The 19,606-nt window shown below is 39.7% G+C and overlaps 2 protein-coding genes across 7 annotated transcripts in view; one reads left to right on the top strand and one right to left on the bottom strand.

Annotated features, from left to right (window-relative positions):
- Positions 1-10,351, top strand: part of myripa (myosin VIIA and Rab interacting protein a) — a 23,659-nt gene extending 13,308 nt beyond the window's left edge. For 2 of the 3 annotated variants that reach the window (XM_031865003.1, XM_031865004.1), the window contains exons 6-18: positions 52-132; positions 1,144-1,241; positions 2,313-2,393; positions 2,594-2,743; positions 3,521-3,641; positions 3,978-4,462; positions 4,708-6,705; positions 7,224-7,280; positions 7,648-7,830; positions 8,114-8,275; positions 8,456-8,557; positions 8,668-8,728; positions 9,063-10,351. In XM_031865003.1, the coding sequence (XP_031720863.1) occupies positions 52-132; positions 1,144-1,241; positions 2,313-2,393; positions 2,594-2,743; positions 3,521-3,641; positions 3,978-4,462; positions 4,708-6,705; positions 7,224-7,280; positions 7,648-7,830; positions 8,114-8,275; positions 8,456-8,557; positions 8,668-8,728; positions 9,063-9,082 (3,599 nt within the window). In that variant the 3' untranslated portion in view covers positions 9,083-10,351. The remainder of the gene's footprint in view (positions 1-51; positions 133-1,143; positions 1,242-2,312; positions 2,394-2,593; positions 2,744-3,520; positions 3,642-3,977; positions 4,463-4,707; positions 6,706-7,223; positions 7,281-7,647; positions 7,831-8,113; positions 8,276-8,455; positions 8,558-8,667; positions 8,729-9,062) is intronic. The other variant, XM_031865005.1, reaches the window with a different exon arrangement.
- plxdc2a (plexin domain containing 2a) lies at positions 9,347-17,763 on the bottom strand. Of its 4 annotated transcripts, XM_031865023.1 has the most exons (14): positions 17,626-17,763; positions 16,769-16,983; positions 16,405-16,548; positions 15,685-15,754; positions 14,980-15,102; positions 14,743-14,861; positions 14,568-14,667; positions 14,355-14,450; positions 14,155-14,236; positions 13,150-13,210; positions 12,836-13,064; positions 11,486-11,521; positions 10,848-11,005; positions 9,347-10,293 (listed from the first exon to the last, which is right to left on the bottom strand). In XM_031865023.1, exons 2-14 carry the CDS (start codon positions 16,955-16,957, stop codon positions 10,087-10,089), a joined length of 1,614 nt encoding a protein of 537 aa, XP_031720883.1. In that variant the 5' UTR covers positions 16,958-16,983; positions 17,626-17,763; the 3' UTR covers positions 9,347-10,086. The 4 variants fall into 4 exon arrangements, with proteins under 4 accessions (XP_031720883.1, XP_031720885.1, XP_031720884.1 ...); XM_031865025.1 differs by lacking the exon at positions 11,486-11,521; XM_031865024.1 differs by lacking the exon at positions 17,626-17,763 and having other exon boundaries at positions 16,769-17,499.
- Positions 17,764-19,606: the final 1,843 nt, after the last annotated feature.

The following is a 19,606-nucleotide window of genomic DNA, read 5'->3' as shown; positions in this document are numbered from 1 at the left end:
TGTGTGTGTGTGTGTGTGTGTGTGTGTGTGTGTGTGTGTGTGTGTGCTCAGAGAGCAGCGCCTATGAGGACAGTATCTGCAATGAGGGCAGCTTCTGTGGGAGTGACTCAACCTTCTACAGACAAACTCAAGGTGCAGATATATTTTATGATTTCACTAATCCTTGTTTGTTCTGTGCACCTTTGTTGTGAAATATTTAGTAAATCAATCTTTGGAATAACATTTTTCACTTTTTTATTTCTGTGTTCTTGTATCTTCTCGTAACGTGACACAAAACTAGAAGAACTACTTCAGTTATTATACTACTGTGTATACGTCTACATGCGTTCAGTTAACATATGTTGATGTGCAGCATTTCTAATAAATTGTTCACTAAATAGCAGAACAAAGAAAATAAATGCTAAAAGCCTAAAGTTAATCCTGAGAAAGGGGCTTTTATTCTCATGTCCCAAGTGAATGTATCTTATGAAATGCAGGAGTCAATGTAAGACTTTTTCCATGTCAGTTTATATTAACTCATTTCAGTGAACCTGTCATCTTTAGGGTCCCGGGGCGTTTGCCCTACTTGGCCAGTTGGTAATTCAGCCTTGTAATAGCAAGAGCTTAATTCAATCTGCATAAGAAAGTCGCTGCAACTGACCCTCTGAGGCCACATTATCCAGTTCAAGGTTGTTGTTTTTTGTGGTCATTCATTGTAATCCTCTCAGGAATCCAAAAACTCATATTTGTTCCCAGCTGCCATGAATATCTTTTTTTTTTTTTTAATTTATTTATTTTTTTACAGCAGATGAAACAGTGGAGAGATACATTTTGATCTCGATTCTTGTTGTAATCTTTTGGCATGTGTGCAGTCTGTTCTGCTCTCTGGTTTGCTGTCCCGACGTCTCCTCATTCTCCCAGTTCACTGCAGGCTAAATGAAATGACTGCAAACATGAAAGAAAAGCTGCAGCGACCTGATGGTCACGTCTCTGTTTTGTAGTGCCTTGATGAAGCAATGAAAGCAGATTAGTGACACACAGTTTGAATACAGAATTAAACTGAACATTGTGCAATTACTCCTTCCTATGTTTATGATTTTATTTCTAATTTAAGGTTCATTCAGGTAACAACATAACAAGTGATTATTGTTTCTTTGTGTTCAGAGCACAGCATAGCAGAGACGATCACTGTGGCCTTGCGGGTGGCAGAGGAGGCCATCGATGAGGCCATTTCAAAGGCTGAGTTTGACTCTGCCAGTCAGGTTATTTATTTTGTTCACATCTCATAAAAACTAATTTATTGATGGATTACTTGTACACACACACACACTGTCTTGCACTTTGTGTCCTGAAAACTGCTGTTTGATTTGACATTACTTCCCAACCGTGCACTATAGTTACCTTTTTTCTGTCAATTATTTTCTGACCGTGACGTGTTGTAGATGCTGCACAATGTTTTTTGTCGTTGGTCTGCAGTCCATGTGCTTTGATAAGTATCGTCTGCGGTCCTCCTTAATCTGAATTCTCTGCTTTTTTATTTTCAGAGTTTAAATCCGATTATAAACAAAAAAACATCAAGATTATGCTGCAATCCAAAGGACAGTTTAATACTACAGTATCAGGGTCATTGTTAGGCCAACAATAACAATGCAGAATACTGTGGATCACTGGCCATATTGAACAAAAATAAGTTACTTTTACTTCACTATTCAACATCACTTTTATAACAAACTCTAAGAATTAATTTAATGATTTAAAGTTCCCTTTGTTTATCAACTTGAATATGATAAACACTATTGATATGATAAACTTTCTAAAAAAACATTGATTTTGTTGATCAGGCTCACCTCATCTCCTTGGAGATCTCTCGGTCAGAGTATCTGTTTTAAGTGACGATTTCTCATTAGAATAGTTAAAAGCAAAGATGTCTGTGCATTTCATTAAAATACAGTGAAATTAGTATTCAAGCAATTTAAATCAGAACAGCAGAGTAACTCCATTTTAAGAAAATATAAGCTGCAATATTTTCCATGGTGTGCTCAAGTATTTAGTATAATATCGCAGTTTATCAGAATATAGGAGTGTCGGTGTGGATCTGCAAGAAATACCTAAATTATATCCCAAAACTCTGCAGCCACCTTTCAGAATACCACTGTATGTTAAAAAATAATACTTTTCACTGATCTGTTATTCCGACGCTTTTGAACTGAGAGCAGTAAATGTGTATTTAAAGTGTGTGTTTAGAAGAGTAATCGGCTTATAGCGTGCATTTGTGGGTGTGGGGTGCCGAATAGCTTTCTTATTTATGTGTTTTGGTTGTTTTTGTTTGCCAGGAGAAGCAGAATGAGGCTCACTATCTCCGGGAGCACAGAGGAGAGCTCATTGAGGAACTGTCAAAAACTATTGTGCAAAAAGTATGAAAACACACATGTTGTATAGTGTGTTATTAGGTTGATTTACTGTGTGTGTGAAAGGCCATTGTGTAACACTCAAATGTGAGTCAGCTGTTTTGCTCCTTCAATGTATAACTCCTGCACATATGAATACAAAACCATTAGAACCAGTGTTTGTACAGAGCCATACGCAGCACTAACCGTGTCCCTGTCTCTCTTAGATTATTAGCAGGAGGAAAACTTTGACTGAGATGAGGGCAGAATATGACCAGGATTGGCCACTTGAACACAACCCTGACCTTCATCCTCATCATCATCAGTCTGACTGTGAACAAGCATCCAGCTCCCTTAAACACCAACCAGATCTCTGGGTAAAAGAGTCGCACTCACTTAGGTTTTGTTTGTACAATGAATGTTAAGAGCCATGTAGAAGAAATAGTGGTGAAAAGTTAATTTACTCAAGTACTGAAGATTAAACCAGTGACTGTCAACCTTTTTGGCTTGAAACGTTTTACAAAAAGAGATCCTATGAGTTCAGATCAGGTTTGCTATAGTAAGCAAAAATAAGCAGTGAAAATGATATTGTATTATATTATGTTGTTAGTAAATTCCTTTATACTTTAAGAAACATTGAAACTAAACCACCTGGTTAAACTACTAATTAAAATGAAATAAAAAGGAACGTGAATTCGTTTTAGGTTTTTAGCTATAGTGTATCTCACTATACCAAAAAATAGAGAGCATGAATTTCTGTTCACTCCGGTGACATTGAACCACAGAAATTGAACGGACTTGACATTCCAGGAGATGGCGCTGTGGCTTCATATCTGACACTAAAGTAGCATGGAGATTAAACATTAGACATTATAGTTTTCCATCCATGTATTTTTTTTTATGTATATGTAGCTTCATTCTGTGAGAAATTATATCTGGCCCCAACAAAAACAAACTTAAACTACAACTAAATATTTAAAAGCTAAAACAAAACCTTTCTGAAAAAACTGAAACTAAACTCATCTTCATTGGGAGATGAGCTGACCTCTGGATGACGGCAATGAAGTAAAGTCAATAGATCATGTTGAACAGTTTAACCAGCAGTGTGACCGTGACGCAACAATGAATCATTCTTATTTGTCATCTTCTCTCAGAGGTCTCACTCTGCCTTCTCACTGTTGGACATTGACCCTTCAGGTCTGATACAGGCGCTAAAGGACGGAGGTGGGTCAGCTATGTCCACCTGGAAGAGTGTTGAACGGCTGGACAACACTGGTAAGATCTTTAAATGCTCTTCAACTTTTTAAAGTCCACCAGTCGTCATTGTTTTGGTTGGCTACATTTGCATATTAAATATATTGAATTAACTATCAACAAAGAAAAGTTTACTTGATCGATAGCAAGTCTATAGAATATTAGTAATTTCTAATTGATATAATAGTCAATGTCGGCTAATACCTACCTCGTCCACTGCTTTTGTTTTTTTACTTTGCTGCATATGCAATTTTACTCTGTGTGGTGCGCTTGTGTGGCATATGGTCTCTGCTTGTCTGCATAATATCTGTGTGTGTGTGTGTGTGTGTGTGTGTGTGTGTGTGTGTGCATGCTAAGGTGTGTATGGAGGTGTGTCCTCGGTGCTGAAGAGCCCAGACGGCAACTGGATCGCCCTGCAGAGCGCCCAGCTGGCTCGTCCCAGTCTGCTGACCAGGAGGAAGAGCCTGGTCTTCAGTGCCTTGGAGAGAGAGTCTGAAGTGGTGTCCGCCTATGAAGGCATGGACTCGGATAACGAAACCAAATCAGAGCACAGCGCCCGTGTCAGGACACAGTCCCCGCTTACAGGCAGCAGAGACGATCTGTTTTCAGACCCTGAGGGGAGCTGGAAGCCTAAGAAACCTCTATTGGCTCGTTTTAAGAGGAAGGTGCCCACAGAGATCGGTCGCTCTTCATCCTCCTGCAGGACCAGCATCCTCGATGTAAACTTTAATGTGGAAGGAGCCAAAGAGGAGAGAAAGGGGGCTGCCAAGCCAGATATGGGGAAAGTCCGGAGATCCCGGAAGAAAAGGAGGAGCAAAAAAGAGTTTTCTTCTTCGGTGCTGGTAAGAAATAAAAACTACAGACTGATGAGATGAAATAAGATGGAAAGATCTCTGATTCATAGCAGAAAATAAAGTACCAGAATTGTACAGTTAGAATGCTTCCTCAGTTACATAGAAATAAATAACAATAAGGTGGATAGAAAATGTAAGATGCTCAAATGCAAATAGTATAAACATTATAAGAAGCCATACTCCATTCACCAGAAAAAGAATATTCTTAAATCTATTATTTCTTACCTTCACAGGATTACAGGGAGAAAGACAACCATTCCCAACATTCGTCTGATGCTGCGACCCCTAGCACTTTGACCTCAGGAGCTACGACCCCTGAACGTTTACACCTTGAGAGTGACGCCACAGGGCATGAAGCCAATCAGGTGGAGGAGGAGCTCACGTTGAAACTACAACAGCTAGCAGGCAGAGTTACTGAGTCCTCAACCGGAGGAGAGGGAGATGTTGAAGTGAGAGATGTTGATAAAGATGGAGACAAGGAGGATAAGAGTCTAGGAAGCAAGGACAGAGGGGAAGATGATGAGAGGCCATGGAGGATGGAGACCGACTTGGATGAAGGAAGAACAGAGGAAGATGAAGTAGACGAAGAGATGAAATACAGATTATACAGGCTCATCGCACAGTCCAGACTCACTTACTTGTCGACTGATGATGACTTGGACAAAGATGGCCAGAGTGAAGGAGAATGGGAAGGAGCCAAACAGAAAGATATGGAGGAGGAAAAGACGGACGGACTTACTTCTAAACTCTGTCAGTTGGAAAAAGAAGTCAGGGCAAACCAGTTCTCCTCCACAGAGGATGAGTTGGACGGAGTTGGCGTCACGGATGAAGAGAAGATGGGAGAGGAGGAGGAGGAGGAGGAGCTGGCGGTGAAAGTGTGCAGATTAGCTAATCAAGCCAACGCCACCCAATTTTCATCCACGGAGGATGAGTTGGACCGAGCAGGCAGAGGTGAAGAGGGGGAGGAAGCGATAGACGAGAATTTGTGGAAACTGCAGGCAGAAAAAGACGTCCAGGCCATTCCGCTGAGCGATTTGGCCAGTCTAATTAGTGCTTCTCAGTTTTCTTCCACTGAAGATGAGCTGGATAAAGTTGGAGAGAATGAGGTGGAGGAGGAAATAAATGAAGAAGGAATTGAGAGGGAGGGAGCAGTGGTAAAGAATTGGGATAGGAGAGAATCATTTGGAGACTTGGATGTAAATATGTTTGATTTAAAGGATGAAAATGAGGAAATTAAGACTGAGAGCTGTGATGAAGAAGTTGAAGATGTCCAACAAGATGGAACAGAGGTAGAGGAAAAGAAAGATCGCACAAAGGAGAGAGCAATAGACGAGGATGAAAGGATGGCAAAGGGGCCCACATGTGAAGAAAAAGTAGAACTTTTGAAAGAAGATATGGCTAAAAAAGCAAAAGAGACGGAGAAAGGACAAGAGATGGAGTTAGAAATGGTGGTCCAAGCAAAGAGAACAGAGGAGTTAATATCCTTGGACGAGACAAAAGTCCAACAAGTAACTCAGCCCGAGACGAAGTGGCCAGACAAACAGGAAGGAGAGGGACAAGAAGAGGGAAAGATTAGAGGAGGTGAAGAGAGTCAGGATACAGCAACAGACAGTGATGAGGAAGATGCAGAATTTGACAGAATAATCAGCAGCATGTTGATGACTTTGGAGGACATGCAGATGGAGGCAATAAAGGATGATGCTGCAGAAAATAGGAGCATACGTAAAGAACCAGATGAAGTAGAGACAGATGAGGATGTAAACATCGAGGGAGAAGGTGGATTTAAGGACATTGTCAAACCTCAAAGCACAAATGCATCAGAGGAGACAGGAAGTGCAAAAGAATTTCAAAGTCGAGGCGATAACGTAACGCCAGAGTCGGCTGTGAGAGAAAGACCAGGAGAAAACATAGGTAAGCAAATTGGAGTAGATATTTATAGAAGAAAGGAGAGTAGAGATGCTACAGGCACAAATGAAAATGAGCGGCAGGAAAAAGATAGAAATGCACAAGAAAAAATACATTTAGAAATCAAAGAGACTCTCGAGGCGAAACAAAGACTAGAAATGAATGATGACAAACAAGAGGACAGAAAAGTCACTCATGAGTTGAAAGTCATGGACACGCTGGGAGAATGTGAAAGTAAAGAAACCAAAGACGAAAATACAGACGACATGGAGCAGAGCACGTCTTCTCTTCAGGAGGGTTTACTGTCGCCTGAGGAGATTCAAAATGTAAGAACTAAAATGTTTACCTCACTATGGACAGTGATTCAAAATAAATGCAACATTACTGTTGGTAATCAACAATCAGATGCAGTTTAATAACCTATAGTCTCCACGTACAGTCTGTTGTGATTATAGAATTACTGTTAGTGGGTGTAACTTTTGAAAATATGACATTCTTCCTCTAACAAATTAAAAATGTAAGAATTCTGCGCAGTTCTCAGCTCAGGAGGAACCTAGTTAGTGGCTGTCGAGTTAAGATTATTTGTTTATGAATGAATTCATGACTTTTCCCCATTTGACACACATTTTATCACCGTACATCATTTTAAAGTTACTCATCTTGTAATCGCCGCAGAGCTCAGCTAAGGCCGGCCCACTTGAAAGAAAACATTACATTACTGAGTAACTCTCTTTATAAACTGTTCTTAGCGATGTAACTAACTACTAATCAACTCTGCTTGGTGCTGTTTTTCGTTTTCCTGTCTGGCCTGTCTTTTCTTCTTCTGTGCTTCTCTCTGCTGTAGGGTAGAGACATGGAGCTTTACAAAACAATACAGTTTATATCCACTCTGTTGGGGCAGGTGAGAACTTGTTTTGCTTGAGGGATGCAGCTAGTGGTGATTGTTGCAGATCTAGGAAGCAAATGTTCCTTATTTGCACTTTTTGACTCACATTTTCTCTCATTGCTTATTGCGTTTTTCATGCATGCATCTCATTCCATAGATTTAATTTCAGTATGCTTTTATTCTCACACTGTAGTTTATTAGATGATGCTATAACAAATAACAGAACTGCAGCATCATTGCCAGACACCAAGACATCCACAACATCCACATCACAAACCTTATACATAAATCAGTTCCAATTAAATGTACTTTTTTAAAATCATAAACACAAGTCTTGGGTGTTCCAAAGCTTTCCGTCAGCCTGTCTGTCTGTGTGTTGTAGAGGTACTCGGCGGTGTCTCTGCGCAGCATCACCACTGAGGTCCTGAAGGTGCTGAACGCCACTGAGGAGCTGCTGCTGCAGGGGGTGGAGGGAGGAGACGGCCCCCGACTCTCCAACACTTCGCTGCCCCCCGACACGGATCCTAAGAAACTGGATCAACAGTTCTCGAGACTGGAGGAGAACGTAAGTTTAGCTTTTTATTCATATTTGTTTAATTCACTGCACATTATGTCACTGTTGGATGTTTTTAGTTGCTGCTTTCAGTGTACAGTAGTATTACTGGAGCGTACTACCAGTATTATACCACTACTGGTCTGTAGTTTACCCCTAGTACCCTGTAAAGGGAAAATAATACATGCATTACGGGGTCTGTCAAAAGTCATTCTTAGGATTCAATTACCAAGTTGACTTTGCTGTAATTACCAAGTTTTGAAGTTAATCCGGTGTTGAACTGGACATGCTGCAGGTGTACGTAGCAGCTGGGGAGGTGTACAGTCTGGAGGGGGAGCTGAGTGACCTGGAGGCGTGTGCTAGGGGCATCAGCAGCGCCACGTCGGACACGGAGCTGTCCTTCCTGGAAGAGCAGGTAGCATCAGCAGCTGCTAAGGTTCAACAGTCTGAGCTGCAGGTGAGTTCAAACTGGCATGTTAAAGTGCTCTGCTGCTTTTTGTTAGGCCTGAAGCTGTGTGATGAATTCATAAAAACACAGATTGGCCATAAGGGGGTGCTGCAAGTACAGTGACAACTACAGTATATCATCGGTCTGATCTTGATCAAACATGGTCCATGTTGCTTGTTTCTGCTCCAGATTTGCGACATCTCGGCCAGAATTGCTGCTTTGAAGAGTGCAGGCCTCAATGTGGACACACAACAGTCACGCTTCACTAAGACCAAGACCATTCCAATCATGGTACCTGTATACATTAACATAAATCATATAAGAGTAACTACCACCACCGTATGTCAAACAGTGTGCAAGAATAATAATTACAAAAAGGTTTCACATGCGTCTTCTTGCAGCCTGTAACTGTGGAGTCATCAAGGCAGCAGAGGAGGCGATTACCTGCACCGCCAGTGAAAGGTAAGAAGCAACATCCTACCTGTATATAGGGTGTTATACTGTTTATACACTAACAGGAAATCAAACTTCACTGAATGTCTTTTTAAAGGATGAAACAGCTATTTTCTCTTAGTTTGCAACTGTTTTGAATGTGCTTTTGTCACTTTTACAACATACTCATAACCTGCTTAGATTTAATATATAGCGTTGAATTGGTAATCGTTGGAGATAAACCAAATACTGTGAAGTGGTTGTCAAGTAAATACAAAAAAATTTGATGACATTTATGAATTATTCCCCCATTCAATAGGAAGTGCTATCTGACTATAATACATTGTGTTTGGTTCTCTTTCAGAAGACAAGGAGGAAACCTAAATCATCGAGCCAGGACCTTCGCAGTATCTTCAACACGGAAGTGCCTTGACCCTAAAACTGTGCAGCCTACAGGCCAGTATTAAGTGATCCATTCATTGCCTTAATTTAACTTTAAACATGCCTCAGATAATCCTGGACACTAGTACCGTTTGTCACCGAGTGCAGGAAACAGTTGATTCTCATGTTATCTTGTAAAAATGTGCAGTAGTTAAAACTACTCTTAAAGGTTAAATCTATAGCACTTGAGTTCTAAGACGTTTTTAAAATAAAAGATGATTTCATATGTCCTAAACAATTATTATACTTTTTATAGACTTCATTGTAACATCATTAGTTGTGCATATAAATACATGCAATTTGCACTGTTTTTACTGAAAGAAAATGACAGTATCATGTTAAAAACAAATAGATTTGTATTTTTTTCCCCATGGTTGTGATGTGGAAGTGTACAGCAAACCAATCAGTAATATATTATATCTGCTTTTACTTCGTTCAGAAAATAAAGTAAAAATTCAAAAAGGTCCCAGACATTCGATTCATTGTGCACCCTGTTTGCCCTCCGATGAAGGTGGGTGTAATAGTGAGGAATTCAGTCTGTATTCTTGAGATGAGGAAATGACACCTGAATACGACATTCCTCTTTGTGAAGGTGTGGGAACAACACATAACTCTGGAAAATAACAACCGTCTTTGTGAGAAAACGGTCTCAAAACAAACATTCAGCTCTTGCACTTTGTGAAGCTGTAGTAAACAAATGAGTGACCTGGACTAAATACATTTAAACTTTTTATCTTTTTTACATTAGGAATGGCTCATTAATGTAAACATGAAGCCAAACTGTAAATATATTATGTAGTTACTTTCCTCATAGAGGTTTGGTGTTTTCCTCTCTGAACACTCAAATTCTATCCTTAAAATGAACTTGAGCAGCAGCTGAATGGAAAATAAAGTCTCCGTCACATAGAGATCCAGCTCTGTCCCAAAACCTCCAGGGATACGTAGTGTCAGCTCTCTGAGACCAGGAAGCGCTCCCTCTGATCAGGAACTATGAATCCTTCTTTCTGTTCACTCTCTCTTCTGTCTGCCATGACAAAAGACTGTTTGGGGTCGATGACCACCATGCTGTCCTGACTGGGAGCCTCCACCTCGGTGTAAGAAGGGCGACCAGAGCCTCGCCTGAACTTCATGATTGGCCAGCGAGTTGGCCGCCGCTGAGAGGGGGAAAGTGACAGAAAATGAACACGAAACTGGGTATAATGAGAAAACAGAGCACTTCATTCTTTTAACTGTTTCTATTCCACTAAATACACTCTGTAATTGCATCGCTTCGGATGAATACATATTACTTGATGCCTCTAAACTCTCCAGCTTTGATTTGGGAGAGACACCATAACAAAACTAATGTATAATACAATTAAAGTCCCCGGCTTTCAAAATGCCAGAGGGTAAAAAATAAAATAAAATGTGCACATTGATGTGAAGTACTGGGACATAAAATGTGCAGAATACAGTTGAAAACGGGAACCATTAATATGAGCTGCAAATCTCATTCCAAGTCTGGGAATCATTTTTTACGACGGGGAAATTTTGACATTTGGTGTCATTGATGAGTATCTAACTTAATGTGTACAGTCATCTCCCGTGAGACCAGCTTTGTATCTTTAGGCTTTGCTGCTCGCAGGAGAACAATAACTGACAAACGTCGACCGTGATGGAGTACTTCCCCTCATTCCCTTTCAAAGTAAGAACACAACGTGTCACTGACCTCCATGAAGAAGAGGCTGGCGCTGGACGTCGGGTGGTTGTACATGTAGACGGACATAAGGACGGCCGCTCCCATGACGACCATCACCATGACGATGCCCGCTAGCAGACCATTCAGCGGCCACTCGTCACGCTCTCCCGTGGTCTCCTCGTGTCCCGCTGCACAGACGGGACGATGAGAGTCTCAGTCAATCCCTCCCTCGGATACAACTAAGGAACACTTGAGATTGGGCTTAAAAACAGCACATGCATGCAGCGGTTACCACTTCAAAAGATGTGGTGTGAAGGATTTGTTGGCATCTAGCGGGGAGGTTGCAACCAACCGAAACATCCCCCGTGTGCCAAGTGTGTGGGAGAACTACAGCCGCAGCAGGAATGATGAATGCACTAAACAAGAGCCAGTGTTTGGAGCTACTGTAGAAACAACAGCCAGCTCCATATGGAGATATAGAGGTCTGAAAACTACTATTCTTATTTCCGGGGTGATTATACACTATCAAAAACACTTATTATATTCCACTTCTGTTAATAGATCATGCTACACACTGTGCCTTTAACACAAATATGTAAGTTTTGATAAAGCGCTGACTTAATACTGACATTATGAACTAATAAGCAGACACGGTAGGAATGACTTACGTGCTTCATTAATGTGGAAAGAGATCTTTGAGTCATCTAGGAAAAGAAAGACATTGACATGATATACTATTTTGAATGATAAGACACAGTAAGTTATGCGTCACTCATATTTTAAAAAAATTCTCTGGGAAAATAATTTAAGAGATTGACCATGTCCATTTTTACTGTAATAGAGAAGCTTTTTGAGTTGTTACTGCAGTCGTTTTTAAAGATCCTTTTAATATAACTTTTGTACTTTACTAAAGTGTACACAAATTTGAGCAGCGTGGGGTCGTTTGCAGTTTTGCAATTAACTAATTCAAGCATTGAGACATTTTAAAAAGAGTATCAAATGGTCTCTGACAATAGGGACCTTGCACAAATAGTCATTTTATGCATGTTTGTGTGATTTGATGGTTGTTGGTCTTGATTTGGCATTTTGCCACACAATTAGAGGATCACAGTGGAAATAAGCCTTGTCATTTAATCTGTGGCAGTTTTGTAAATGTGTGTGATAACTCATCAGGTGAAGCAATATTATTTGTATTTTTATGATCGTCAAATAAATCCATTAGAAAAATTTTGAGATTAACTTTGGGACTTCAGAGATACTTTACATTTCTAATAAAAATCAAATACTTTTCCATCTACCGAAGTAAAATATCTGAATACAATATCCTACTCTAACAAACAATATCCACTGCAGCCAAAAATAACAGCCCTCCTTTATTCGGACTTAACCAGAGTGACAGGCATACATTGAGTCATCCTTTAGCAACTGAGGATACTATGTAGTATTTAACATGGCGCTGTATACACTCAGCTAGGAGCTAACAGAGGGCTGGGAAATAGCTGACCACTTGACCCTCACACTGTCAGACTTTACAAAACACACCGGCCGTGGATACAATGCAACAAGTATTAACTCATGAGATAGTAATGACACCTGCCATGTCCTTTGCAGTAATCGGTCCTAAATGAAAAAAAAAAAAACTGAAATGAAGTGACATAAAGCTACCAGACGAGATGATTCTATGAAGAGGTAGTGGGACAAGTCTTTAGCTGCAGAGGGCGACCTACAGAGGACTTTAAAATCTGGATTAATATCTAAATAAATAGCTTATAAAATTCTAAAAACTCTGAAATTGAACATGAGAAATAGGGTTTGTAAATCTCAAACTGTCATGTCTATGAAGCCTCTCTGTATAACGGCGATGTAAGTCCCTGTGTGACTGGTGGAGAACACGCAGCAATCGGAACCCGGATCCACCGATAACGAGTTAGTAAATAAAATGTCCTATCTGCGCAAATGAATCAATGCTAAGACTACTAAAACATGCATGTTTTGTTTACTACAGACAACTTGCTTACCTTCTGCAGGTTTGCTGGTTGGAGGCTGCGGAGTGGACATTATTCTTCTGCCTGTGCTGCTGTGCGTTGAGGGGTTGGTGACGGAGGAGGTCTTGCGGGGGGGTCTGGAGGTCATGCTGGACGACCGCTGCTGCTTTGTGGTCGTTGCAACAGAAGTGGTCGTGTGTGTGAGGTGGCGAGATTCGGCGTTTGTAACATCAGTTGTTCCGAGACACCGGAGATCTCTTTTCTGGAAAAACAAACATCAGTAAACTGTTGTTTTCTAACAGAGTTTAACTTTCTGTAGTTTACTCAAATCCCAAAATGATGAGAACCTCCTCCGGGCAGCCGGAATCGACCCAATCTTGCCGGTTACGATCAAAGCCACTGGAGCATCTAAGAAAAGACAGTAAATACCATTAGTGTGAGCTTGAGCCGTCATCATAGGTTTACCTTCACAAACATTCAAGATACAGTATTGGCAAAGTGTTTGAGTCTGAACCGAAGCTTTTTCACAACCAAATGTTATTAAAGACTTTTGCAACCAGTTGATTTCTTTTTGTAGTTATCAGGTAGTTTAAATATTACGTTCTGCATGAAGGCTTTGGTAGGAATCATGTAGAATATAGTTCTTACACCGTTTACTCCACTGCAATAGGGCAGCGTGTAGAAAAGCAACAAGGGAAATAAAGCTTTTGTAAATTAGTTTATTCTTAACAAAAGAAAGTTAATGTTTTTTTTCTATATTGATACAATCCTCGTCCCAAATTGAAAAGCTTATGGTTGCTGTGATTGTTTCTCCTCTGTCCACACTGGAAAATTGCAATGTAGGTGATGAGTGACAGAACCCAGAGTCCTCATCCTGTGCAAAAATGCATTCAGCGAATCTAAAGTGAGGCTTGTAAGTTAATCAGATCATGCAGGCATCTTTCAAACTTTTTGTAGCATAAAATTTAGAACCAATAAGACAAGAACATTGAAAGATTTTATTTTCCTCTCATTGGTTGAACAATTCTTGTCTGTATAACTGCAAATTATGTAATTGCAACCAAATTTAGATGATATAAGCACACAACACTGAGTATATCTGACAACAACAAAAAGTCACTTATAGGAAGCACTACAACATTAATTAAAATGCAGTGGTCATGAGTCTGACTCACTTGGAATTTTGCTAAAAGGTCATTTTTATATAATGTTTGCCATCAGCCAACATCTGTGTATTTTAATGCAACCCTGGATGCAGATGAAGATTAAACATCCCTGTTGTTTTTGTTCATTTAAATACAATCAGTTGGAATGTGCAGTCGGTTCGGTGCTCCGAGTGCTTTCCAGTTTACCTTTGTAGCCGACTGCACCAGCTGCAGTTAAAGCCAATCTGAGAAGTGACACATGGACCACAGCTGGAGAACTGGAGACATGCTGAGAATAAAGAAAATGGTGAAGAGTGAGACGGAAGAGACGGCTTTGGCCTCTGTGAATTAAACCTGAATGCATTTTTACAGGCCATGCTGCAACGTAGCGCTAGCATGAAACGTACTTGGGAGAGGTAGCATCTCCACAGCTGTAGAATTTGCGATTTTGGACTTGAGGATGTCGACTTTGTGATACTCATAAATAGTTCTCCTCCGAACATCTGGAGCATGTCAGGAAAGATATAATGTTAACTACTAATGAGATCTAGTGTTTTGTTTTGGTTAGTAAAAATAAAGTAAGAAAATGCATTTTTTTATACACCAAATGTGTCACTCACTGGGGATCTGCTGTATCTCATGAAGAACCACAAAAGCATCCGACAAGCCCACTTTAACAGGATGATTCTCTGTGCTGATGTCGTTGAGGTCTAAAGGAATCTATAAAGAAAAAAGCAGTATAATTAAACAAATTTCACATTAACAGAAGAACTAAAGGAGGAAATGAAACGTTACCTCTTTGTATGCAAAGACGATACGGCCATCGCTGTGCAGAACGGCCTGGAAGGTGAAAGTACCGAGACTGGTGTTGTCCTGGAGGTGAATCCGGTTCCACTGAACCACCAGTGCAGTGCCTACGTGGTAGATATACATAAACATAACCATCACAGGCATGTAGTGTAAATATTCTACAGCAGACACACAAACAAGCAGTCACAATTGAGGACAGTTGAGTAAAAGGGTCTCTCTTACCGTTGTCAAAGTAAAACACAGAAGAGTTTTTGGACAGACTTGGGTCCAGATTCACCATTAAAGGGGCAATGTACTGAGTGGCTGTGAGCATACGGTGAAGTATAACTCCAGTGTAAATGAAACCTGTAAAACATGCCGGGGTTACTAGCATTCATTTATATGCAATGCAGGGAGATATTCACAATAATCATCTTAATCATGGACGAGATATGAGACAAAGGGCCAACAAACAGAACCCCCCAAAACAAACTTCTTCACTCAGTAACTCCACTTGTTTTCTGTTGCATTTTCGCAGATTAATCTAGATCTTAAATTTCTGTTGTTGAACTTCAGTACTTTATTCAGGCTGGAGATGGAGAGGTTGAATAGAAAGAGATCTACAGCATACAGAACACTAAAGCATATACCAGAACACTTTACACACAACATCAAAAGAAACCTGTGAAGCAGGTTATAGTCTCTTAAAGCAGCAATCAAATATTTTTAAATTGCTTTTTAAATTGCTTTTGCTTTTGGTTAATTGTATGCCAAGTATGCACTGTGCTATGAAGGGAAAAAGTGAAGAAATATATAATAAAAATTCCCAATTCATATAATGCAGCTCTACTTGTAACTCAGGAGAAGAGATGACATCCAGAACTACTTTAAATACCCACTAAGCCTCATAACAACTTCTAAAGAAAAGACGTGTAGTTAAAGACTCACCTCCAGTTGCCACTGTGATTTCTTTTAGTATGTGTCCATAGAAAGGGAAGTCAAAGGAAAGATTCACTCTCTGGAAAAGAAGAAAGAAAAAGTGCTAGAGATGCACCATTTGCAATTTTCTTGGGTAATTCCAAATTTGTTAAAGTATGACCTGCCGATTTCCATTTTATTTATTTATTACTATAATTGGCATCCTAAAACATTTTTGTAGCTTTTCTTTTGTGGAAAATTGAAATCCAATTGTATGTTCATAATGAAATATGAACCATTAAACAACCTACATTTTCTTCAAAACTGCACCAAGAGCACCCTTTCTCACTCAAACAAATCTCAAAATAAAAGTGCTCCAGGAACTGGACAAAAGAAAATCCAACTAAAAAAGGAATTGCAGTACATTCCACTTTGCAGGCCTTATGTCTTTTTCACTCATGCTGAAGAACAACACAATGTGTGTGTGTGTGTGTGTGTGTGTGTAGCTGTACTGTGTACTGCAGCTGACACTGCGTGTACAGTGTTCTCAATTCAACACATTCAGAAACAGAACTGTAATGCACTGATCAACAGTTCATTAATACAATTGAAAAATTTTCACTTTTTCATTCTGGAAAGTGAAAGTAAATTGATTAATTAAAGATGGATTGCCCACCGGACTTCTTTTACATGAGATATTTATACTTAAAATCCGATTGTCCCATTTATTCGCACAGACTGACTTCATACCTCAGCTTGTCTGTAGGTGTTGGACAGAAAGCCACACGCCTTCCACTCATCCTCTTCGATCTCGTCGATGTTCACCCACAGCTCTCTACTGGCTGCGTCTCCAGAACCGTAGATTTTAGATGTATAGTAAGCGTGATCCATGTCCTGTGCAAAAATGTAGGGATTGAAATCAGTATTAGGGACAACACATGTGACATGTTTATGTTGGTGGGGGTATCAAGTTTCAGCATAGCATTTTTCAGATTCAGAAGTGTGAGATGGACAGATTTATGACAGGTATGAAAAGTGAAACAGGTCATCGAGCAAACACAACAGTCAATTTTCCTTAATTTGCAAAACCTCTCTTGGCTGTAAAGAACTTTACCACAATCTGTGTGGAATTGTTGTGCCCCTCGTCCAACAGCAGGTCTGGATCTGACTCCTCTGGTTTGTGCTGGTCTCTGTAGTGGCCCCTCTTATCTGCAGCCCAGCCAGGGGCCCCAGACCTGGGACTGCTCTCCCTGGGCTGGTTGTTCCCTGCGACGACATATGGCCGCACCTCTGGAGGAGACATCCCCTGTGTGTCAGTACGGTAGACTCCTGAGGAATCAACAAGAGGGAGGTCATTATTTTTGTTCTGAACACAGCTTACTGTTTTGTTTTTTGGAGTACTCAATACATAATTATATCACTAACGATACAAATAAAATGCCTGAATTGTGAACTGCAAAATATCCACATTTTAGAGAACTCTTTATACAAATATACTTAAGAAAAAAAGTAACTATCAAGAACAAGAATATTTTGTCATGTCGCAACTTATCATTTTGTGACTGTAAATACGATTAATTTAACATAAAAACAAATAAGGAAAGAAAAAACTCTTCTCAAGTTCAGGCATAGTGGGCATAATGAAGCAACACTAAGATCAAAAATAAATTGTTAAAATGTAATTATATGGTCATATTCAGAGAAGAAATCATTAAAAGAAAACAAAAAGAACTTAGGACAACTCAAAAACCCAAAACTGGCAATTAACGTTAAGCATTTCCTCACAATTTAAAACTTTCCAAATATAAAAAAACAGACATTTTTATAATCAAATGATCATTCAAGTAACTTATCAATTAACAATGACAAAACATTTGCTTCTTCCAGCTTCTCATATAATGAAAACTTTTAAATAGTAATTGTAATATCGTTAACAAAAACAAAACATGCCATTTGAAGGAATGCCATTACCTCGGGCTCTAGGTAATCTCGATTTTTTTTTTTCAGTTTTCTGGCATTTTATCAGCTACATGACCCATAACTATGAAACAAAACATTCAAACTAGTGTTGCAATTTAAGATGGTTCTCACAATCAACTAGAAAGATCTCCACCAGGTGTGTCTGAAAGACCACAGGTGTATCGTGTGATTGAATGAATACAACCCACAATAGGCTGAACCCCCTTTATTAACACTTATGTTAACGTCCATTACGTTAGCTGTTATCCAAACACAACGTTCATTACGTTAGCTGTTATCCAAACACAACGTCCATTACGTTAGATGTTAGCCAAACACAACATCCGTTACGTTAGATGTTAGCCAAACACAACATCCGTTACGTTAGATGTTAGCAAAACACAACATCCGTTACGTTAGATGTTATCCAAACACAACGTTCATTACGTTAGATGTTAGCCAAACACAACATCCGTTACGTTAGATGTTAGCCAAACACAACATCCGTTACGTTAGATGTTAGCAAAACACAACGTAATTTGCGTTAGCTGTGTGACCACTAGCGGCCCCTAGTGGCCGGGAAGCGATTAACAGCCCACGAGAGATCGTTGAGCATGCAGCCATAACTGGACCCCTAATGTAATATCCCGTTTTCTGCAGCAGAATGCGAGCTTGTAAGACCAAGAAAAGCAGCGAATCCTCACATTCGAGGACTTGGAGCCATCAAATGATTCTCAATAAGGCTTGCAAAAAATAAAGAACTTAAACGATACATTGGTTGTCAAAATAGTTGCTGATTAATTGCAGCTCTAATTCAAACCCACTGAACTTATATTTTTAAATGGGCCAATTCCATATTTTAAAGTTTCCAAGGATACCAAATACGCCAGGCTAAATTTTGAGGGAGTTTGTATACAATAATGCAAAAGGCATAAAGAATACGTCCATTAGGATTTCCACTAAAAAAACATAGCCTTGGGTTTGAATATTTCACATAAAAATCATATTGCTTCAATAAACTGGCACACAACATTAAGGCTAAGATACTGTCAGTGTGGAATATTGTAACCAACCTAGTGAGAAACAATGAACATTGTATGTGACGGGAATGTTAGATGTGGAGAATGCATCTTTGAACGTCTCAAACACCAGTTAACAAACATCTTCTTCTCACATGCAACAGGACATAAACAATTCCCCAGCGTGTGCCATGTGGCAAGCATGCCAGCTCATCCCGTCATTCGACCCCTTTCCAGTGACTACTGTGCGTCCGAATTTTTCGTTTCACGGCAGAGGGTGAAAGCATGCTTCACATTCTTCACACCAGCAGGTCCAGGACCAGGCATGTGAGGCCAAACAGCTGTGACTGCTGTGTCTATATTTCTGTCACATGGTGGGCAGCGTATTGATGCTTTCTGTGCAAGTATCAGGAACCGTTTTATTGGCAATAGAAGCAGCAACTGTCGTATAGCGACGGGCTGCTACTGCCATTTAAAATTTGCTAAAATACCCAGTCTGTAGATCAACACAAGTCCGATTTATCATACTGTTTAAGATGTTTCATTCAGCCAAGCACAAAATACAAGGGATACCTTATTTAAGAAAATATCAAAACATCTGCACATGCTTTCTATAATTGGCATATTCAATCCCCAGATATAGATTATATATACATATATATATTGAACAAAGCATGTTTAAAACCAATAAGAGATAACTATGCATAACATGGAATAACAAACAAACGTTACACTGAAACACACAGTAAGTAGGTAAATGTATTGTTAGTTATGTTAGCTTTAACAACACACACATATTCCATAACTGTAGGTGATAAAACAAAAGCTTAATGTCCAAATAATACTTACTTCTACAAGCGTTACAGTTTTTACTGTATTGCGCAAACTGACCTGTTCCTAAAGTTAGGTTAGCCTAAAAAACAATTATTGGCATATTCAAGAGACACGTATTTTATAACTTACCATAAACGGAT

The sequence above is a fragment of the Anarrhichthys ocellatus genome, unplaced genomic scaffold, assembly GCF_004355925.1.
Source record: "Anarrhichthys ocellatus isolate YVR2014 unplaced genomic scaffold, GSC_Weel_1.0 scaffold32, whole genome shotgun sequence".
Classification (NCBI taxonomy): Eukaryota; Metazoa; Chordata; class Actinopteri; order Perciformes; family Anarhichadidae; genus Anarrhichthys; species Anarrhichthys ocellatus.
Note: the sequence above shows the minus strand (reverse complement) of the source record. Positions and strands in the feature narration are given on the sequence as shown.

What these genes read in the sequence shown, in the direction of transcription:
- plxdc2a (XM_031865023.1), bottom strand. Translation starts at nt 16,957, where the DNA reads ATGTCTCCTCCAGAGGTGCGGCCATATGTCGTCGCAGGGAACAACCAG. An exon ending in TCGTCTTTGCATACAAAGAG is followed by an intron (nt 14,668 to 14,742) that starts GTAACGTTTCAT and finishes TTTTCTTTATAG; the next exon opens with ATTCCTTTAGACCTCAACGA. An exon ending in AACCAGCAAACCTGCAGAAG is followed by an intron (nt 11,522 to 12,835) that starts GTAAGCAAGTTG and finishes TTCTTTTCCTAG; the next exon opens with ATGACTCAAAGATCTCTTTC.